At 29.8% G+C, this 7549-nt stretch overlaps 1 protein-coding gene across 1 annotated transcript in view; it reads left to right on the forward strand.

The window, feature by feature from the left end:
• Nucleotides 1-644, forward strand: part of LOC106292193 (copia protein) — a 4011-nt gene extending 3367 nt beyond the window's left edge. The window contains 1 exon segment of the mRNA XM_013727808.1: nt 5-644. Within this exon segment, the coding sequence (XP_013583262.1) occupies nt 5-644 (640 nt within the window).
• The last annotated feature ends 6905 nt before the right edge of the window (nt 645-7549 follow it).

Consider the following 7549-nt stretch of genomic DNA (forward strand, 5'->3'; position numbering starts at 1 on the left):
CAAGGCCCGACATCCTACACGCAGTTGGAGTTGTGAGTCGATACATGGAGCATCCAACAACAACTCATTTCAAGGCAGCTAAGAGGATCCTACGCTATATCAAAGGTACTATCAACTTTGGCTTGTACTACTCTATCTCTGAATATTACAAGCTTTTTGGATATAGCGATAGCGATTGGGGTGGAGATGTAGATGACCGGAAAAACACAAGTGGCTTCGTGTTTTTCATTGGAGAAACCGTTTTCACATGAATGTCAAAGAAGCAACCAATTGTCACTCTTTCTACTTGTGAAGCGGAGTATGTGGCAGCTACTTCATGTGTTTGCCATGCTATTTGGTTACGAAACTTGCTAAAGGAGTTGAACCTACCACAAGAGGAGCCAACGAAGATCTTTGTGGATAATAAGTCGGCAATAGCATTAGCAAAGAATCCAGTTTTCCATGACCGGAGTAAGCACATCGATACTCGTTATCACTACATAAGAGAATGTGTTACCAAGATGGATGTGCAATTGGAGTATGTGAAGACAAATGATCAAGTAGCTGATATCTTCACCAAGCCACTCAAGCAAGAAGACTTCATCAAGATGAGGAACTTACTAGGAGTAACCAAATCAAGTTTAAGAGGGGGTGTTGAAAGCTAAATTTGATTTGGATCACATTTTGGGCTAATAATTTACTAACAATTTTAGTCCAAACTTAGTCCAATATCTAGAATTATCTTCCACCTCCTTAGAATAAAAATCTAGATATTCTCATAGAATTATCTAGATAATTATGATAAAAAATCTTAGATATTATGATAGAATTCTCTAGATTTAGGATTAAAATATGTAAGATATTTTGTATTTTGGAAGCTATAAATACTTCCACTCTCTTCTCATTTTGTATCACCAAGAATTATCCAAGTTTGTAAGAATCATCGAAGTAATAAGAATCTTCTTATAAGTTATAAAATCTTTTTTTTCACGAAGTTTCTTTTTCTTCGAACATTTAAAACACTTTCTCCGTCTTTGTAAAGTTTTTCATTCCAACGGTAATTACCATCGCGACAACAACAACACAGTTCCATGTTAGTTACCTTCTTCATGTTGTGTTCTTGGCTCTGTTCAGCTGTTGTGTCCTCTCGGCTCTGTTACTCTCATGTGCAGATGGAGCATCCAGTGACAGCGACCTAGCGTATTCGGGCAACATCCCTGGACCCTGATGCCAGGGCTACTTTTGTATAGAGCTTATTCGTTGTTTTTTCATAAATATAAGAATATATGTTGTATTGTGGTTTTTGTGGCCAGCTTTGGTATTGAGATCTTTCGTTGTTTTTCATCAATATAAGAATTGGTTGTTTATGACGCATAGACACTTTTTTATGTTTTTTAATTAGTTACTTTCTTTCTAAACCGGTAAACCGATCCAAATCAAATATTGAAGCCCAAATTTCAAGGGAGTAGATTCATATTGTAATCCATAAAGAAACGTTGAATGTCTCATGGTCCTAATAACACCCACCCCCCCCCAACAACAAAAAACAACATATGGAGTTACCATCAATTCTTTATGGATCCGAAAACCGGACCAGAGACGATCAACTTTGATTCATTGGTGAAACGAGAACAAAAGCATGAACCAAGAAGAAGTTTCTTCATCCGTTGACGGGATTTGATTCTTTAGACTTCATGATCTTGGCTTGTAATTTCTGCATAAAAGCTGGGTTTGCATTTACCTCTCGCTGGTGATTGTAAGTTCGTCTTATCCTGAAAAGTATTTATAAGTATTTCCTGGATTAGTAAAAGTATTTATAAGTATTTATTCATGAAGGTCTGATCCTAAATAAACATTAATTAAGAATGTATACTTAGTACACATTTATAAAAAAATTGACAAATTTTTTGAAAATATCTCTAGAATATTATTTGAGAAGTCAGTTTCCTATGTGTCGTACTTATGTTAACTCTTTCGATGGTTGATTACAAAGATACCCTTAATGAATTAAAATATTACATTTAAAATACTATTATTTATTTATTTATTTAATTTCCTTTTTAAAATTTTCCAAAAAATATATACATATAATAAAAAGGAATTTTTTTATAATGTTAAAAAATCGAATTGAAAAACAAAAACATATGTATATATAATATGATTTCACAAAAAGGAAAGTTCAAAAAATAGTAATATTACATGAGAAAATGACTAGGATAGCACTAAAAAAGTTTTTGTCACAAATATAACCTCTAAGAATAAAAATGACCAAAATAGCACTTAATGTTTTATCAAAAGAGATAAATATACACTTATACCCCAAAAGTAAATTAATTTAGACATTAGGGTTTAGAGTTAAGGGGTGAGGTTTACAATTTAGGGTTTAGGGTTTAGAGTTTAGGGTTTAGGGTTTAGAGTTTAGGTTATAGGGTTTAGAGTTGAGGAGTAGGATTTTGAGATAAGATTTCAAATTTTGAAAAATAAAAAAAATTTAAATTTTTCAAAAGATGAAATGCTATTTTGGTCATTTTAGTTTTTGAGGGCTATTTTTGTGATATAAACTTAGAAAAATGCTATTTTGGAGATTTGCCCATATTACATTTACAAAATATTTTTAAATAACATAAAATATATTTTCGAAGTAATAAAATACTTTCTTTATATCTATAGTTTCTTAGATGATAAATATAAATTTGTATATAATGTGATTTCATTAAAAAAATATTTCACAGATAATCATGATATTAGAAAAAGAAATATTAATTTTAAAACATACAAAAAAAATTAAAGTAATATAAATATTTTTATATATCTATCTACTTTCTTAGATGATTACATAAAATAATTAAGTAACATAAACTAATATATGTTTAATTGACTAAAAATATTTTATTATTACTATTATTGAAATGTTTTATTTATTTTTCATATATGTAGTTGACTATAATATCTTTCAATTACAACAAAAAAAATTGATAAATTATATTTTACTTATATAATATTATTTTCAAGCACAATCACAATTTTGTTTACTGCTTATTTTTAAAAGATGTTAAAAACTAAAATTAAATTTTAAAAATAAAAATCGTTTGATCAAATAGTTACAAAATAGTTTAATGAGGTAGATATATTATATTTTATCATTATTAAAATTATTTATTTTCTTAATATTAAATTTGATTTTAAATTTTATGTTTTTATGTTTGTGAACCTTAATAGAAGCAAATCTGAATTCTCATTTTTAAGATTATTTAAAATAAATTTCAGCTTCCATTCAATAAATCAAAAACATAAAGTTATTTAGAATTTTTAAAATATTTTAATTATTATAAATATTGATATGTGTTCATGAACTTCCAAAAATGTATCAGCTGCTTATGCATGTAATTTCCAATTGATCATCATTTTATTTTCTAATATTTTTTAAAAACATCAACATATAATTTGATAAATATTATGAAAATAAATGAGCATTTAAACGATAAATAAAATTGATTTGATTTGACTTGATTATAATAAAAATAATTATACTTTATTTTGAATTTGAAAAAATATATGTAACTCAATATACTCACAACATGAGTGACTCGACTAATTCAACTTATACTAAAATCATAGATTTAACTACGATATGAATATAAAATTTTATAAGAATAGTAATTTATTTTATAAATATAAATCGTAGGACAACTCAAAACATATTCAAAATGAAAATAAAATATTAACCAACTGTTACAATTTAGGTTTTTTTTGCAAAATTTATATATATACGTGAGACTTCAAAATAATATCGTTATATTAATTTATGTAATTTGGAATCAGACATTTTAGTTTATTTTTTTTATTTCGTTCTAAGCACAATATATTTTAAATCTATATATATATAAAAATGTCAGTCGCTCTCGTGTGAAGATACCTCAGCGCCACGTCATTAAGTCGAGTGTTCTGGTCTCGACACGTGTCCGTCAACTCCAAAGTGTTGCGTTTCAATTAATGGGATAAGTTTAATTTGGGCTTGCTAAAAAACCAAGAAGTTTGACTTAGGATGGACTATACAACAAGACTATTATTTTAAAAGTTGGTCTGTACGAAAAGCATTGTTTGACTTAGGTTATGACATGTTTCTTCTTTATCCCGCTGAGAAAAAACTGCGGCGTTACTGTTCTCCGTTAGATTTATTAAATACAATTAATGTTTTCATTAATATCACCGACCCACTCATCCAAGACGTCTCATTCCATACATCTCTTATCTCAAATTGTTGTGGATTTACACCTATAAATAAGTGAGTTCAAAGATCATCACTTTTTCCTTCTAAATCATTTCGTAGATTTCTACAGTATTTTTCGATTGTCGGCAACAGATTATTCTATGTTGATAGCTGCTTGATTATGAAACAAATGTTGCAGTAGATTTGCTTGATAATCAGCTAGAGTCCGTTTTCCAGTGATTTATTCCCACCAGATAACCAGTCTCCGATCTAATCGAGGAATATTTTGAGAATCTGGGAATCTGGTTCTTATACGTTGGTTGAAGATTTTGTTATCAGATTTTATGACAGTTCCGGTATCGCTAAGGATAGATCTACCAGCACCGCCGTAAAAATCCATCCCACCACCGTCGCCGGAGAATCCTGAAGCCATTTTTATTCTCTCTCAAAAGCCGAGAAGAAAGAGAGATTAGATAACTTTAAGAAAACTGGAGAGACTCGGACTCTGTTCTTAACTCTCTCATTAATTGGCGAGGTTCTTCAATTCATTGACGTTTACTCCTCCTTAGCTGGCAATGCCATATCTAGACTCTGTTCTTAATTCTCTCATGTCTTGCGATTGATAGACTCTACTATCAGGAATAAAATCTCAGGTCTTCGGAATAAAATTTTAATTCTCCTCTTAGTTGATGCAAGTTTGGTACTTTACCTCATGATGCTTCCTGGTTTGCCAATTTAGCAGATGATTTCTTTCGTGCACTCCATCTTTCGGATCTTCGTCAATCTTCGACAAAACAAAAGTCTGCATGTATTTTCCAGAATTGACTTTTCCTCTACTTGGTTGAGTTTTGATGGGCCTCTTCGTGATTCTATCCAATGGGCTACTAATATGGACAACTGGTTTCGTTGATATAAAACTCTGGGCTATTATAATACTAGGATTTTTATTTGATTCTCAATCAAATCTGCCCTATTGGGGATGTAATATTTTATACTTCTTTATTTTAATTAAATACCAGCTCTCAAATAAATAAAAAAACTGAAGAGATAAATACACATTTGATTTTTCTCAAAGCCTTTCTTTAAAGATGATGGTGACGAAAATATATATTAAAAAAATAGAGTAAATAGCTTCTTTACGACTGTCCGATCATATATTTTTGTTAACTTTATTGAATAGAGTTATTCAGTAATGTTAAATCAAAGCCCGATTCAAGGAAATACAAATACAAAGTAGTAAATGCCAGTTTTGTAATTTGCAATTTCTTTTATTAATAAACATTATTTCTTTTGAACAATAGCTTTTTTTTAACTGAAGCGAACAATAGTTTCCTATTAAGTTCTTTATTTATTACGGAAAACAAATTAAAAAATGCATTTTCATTTAATCTATTCACTGTATACTGTCTGTAAATGTTTTGAAATTCTTCGTGACAAAAAAAAACGTAATTTTGATCCATTAATTTGTCTTAAAAAACTTCAGTATTCATTTAACTTTTAGTAAATCCTTAAAACCCTAAAAATAAGAGAAAATAACAAAAACATGCCACTTGAGTTTCAATTCAAATAGCACCAGACTTTCTCGTGCAAGTGTGATAGTTTCTGTCTCTTACTTTTTTCTTACCTCTTCCAATAAAACACAAACATTATTTTTTTTTAAACACAACTTTAGTAAGTAAACTATTTTTTTTTTTGTGTTCCAAACAAAAAAAACTATTAGCGCCAAACTTATAGGTTTATATGGTCCTAGACAGGTTGTTGCCCTTTAAGAATAAGAGAACAAACGGTCTCCGGCAATCTTTATGTGAGCTTCCAAGTACGGCTGTTAAATATTTCTTATAAATCACTGGAGGAATATGAAACTTAGGGCTGAGACTTGTATTGCATGTTAATTTTGAACTCAAGTGGTTTTCCAAATAAAGTTAAAAATTTCATGTTAATTTAACCTCCGAGTTAATATTTACACTACTAAAAACATTCAAAAAAGTTCAAAATCGTCTACCTATCATACCACCACTAAAAACTCACTATTAATTTTGCAGGGCCACATACGAAAACCAAAAAGAATTGTCATATTAACCCAAACAACATTTAAAAGACAAAATATAAGGATCAGTTCACAGACTCAAGCTTCCTACTTAAAGGGCCAAACACTAAAATTGAGATATGACACCTTTTGCATATGTGAACCTAAAACACAAATTACAAAATTATATAAATAAATAATAGCATAGATCACAAGTAAAGTATATCCCGCCCGTAGGGCGGGCCGACCCTAGCTATACATAATATTCATTAAAAATATATTTACATATCTAAGACAACAACCACCTAAATGAAAATAAGAAATTAATCAAATTTTAATATATTTAGAATTAAAAAATATTACAGCTGAATTCAGAGATGCAATCAAATTTATCTAAATGATAACAAAATCGACTGTAGAAACAACAAAACCGATTAGATATAACATATATAAAATCATATGTATAAATAAAGTAATATAATATTATTAATATAAATGCTGCATACAAATTATAAATTAATTTAAAATCAAAAATAAATAGCAATTAATTATTATAATATATTTATTCTTGAAATATTTATATATGTGCATGAGCACGGGAAAATCACCTAGTTATAGATATTTATCGATATCTTTCTAAATTTTAGAAAGATAGTATACATATTCAGTAATGTTTTTTCTAATTAAGCATATAAGTCAAATTCAAGAAGATATCAAACAATATTAGTAAGATCTTCCTAAATTATTTTAGAGAAAAAAACAGTTCTAAAAAAAAAAATTTAAATTATTTTTTTATCTATTTAATGAAACTACATTACAATATTAATATAAAATCTGTGAGATAATACGAGGTAAAAATGAGATTATATAATTTTTTTTAGAGAAAATGACACAAAGAATACCAAACAAAGTTTTCCTCCCCAAACTAGCACTCAGGATCAGAAATCACAAAAATAGGTTTCACTAAAAGGGTAATTTACCCTTATGCCCTCTTCTTTCAGTAATTAAAAAGAAAAATTTGAAATCAATTGTCGCCGTCCTCGTTTCATCGCTTCTTCTTCTCCTCATCGCTGTCTTTCGTCGTCGTCGTCTCTCCGTCATCGTCATCGTCGTCGTCTCTCCGTCGTCGTCATCGTCGTCGTCTCTCCGTCGTCGTCATCGTCGTCGTCTCTCCGTCGTCGTCATCGTCGTCGTCTCTCCGTCGTCGTCTTCGCCTCTCCGTTGATCCATCGTCGTCTCACCGTTTATTTATCGTCGTCGTCGTCGTTTCTCAATTGATCTGTCGTGTCTACGTCTATTCATCTCATTCTCTCTCTCGTGTGTCTGATTTGATT

This window comes from Brassica oleracea, chromosome C5 (assembly GCF_000695525.1).
Source record: "Brassica oleracea var. oleracea cultivar TO1000 chromosome C5, BOL, whole genome shotgun sequence".
Classification (NCBI taxonomy): Eukaryota; Viridiplantae; Streptophyta; class Magnoliopsida; order Brassicales; family Brassicaceae; genus Brassica; species Brassica oleracea.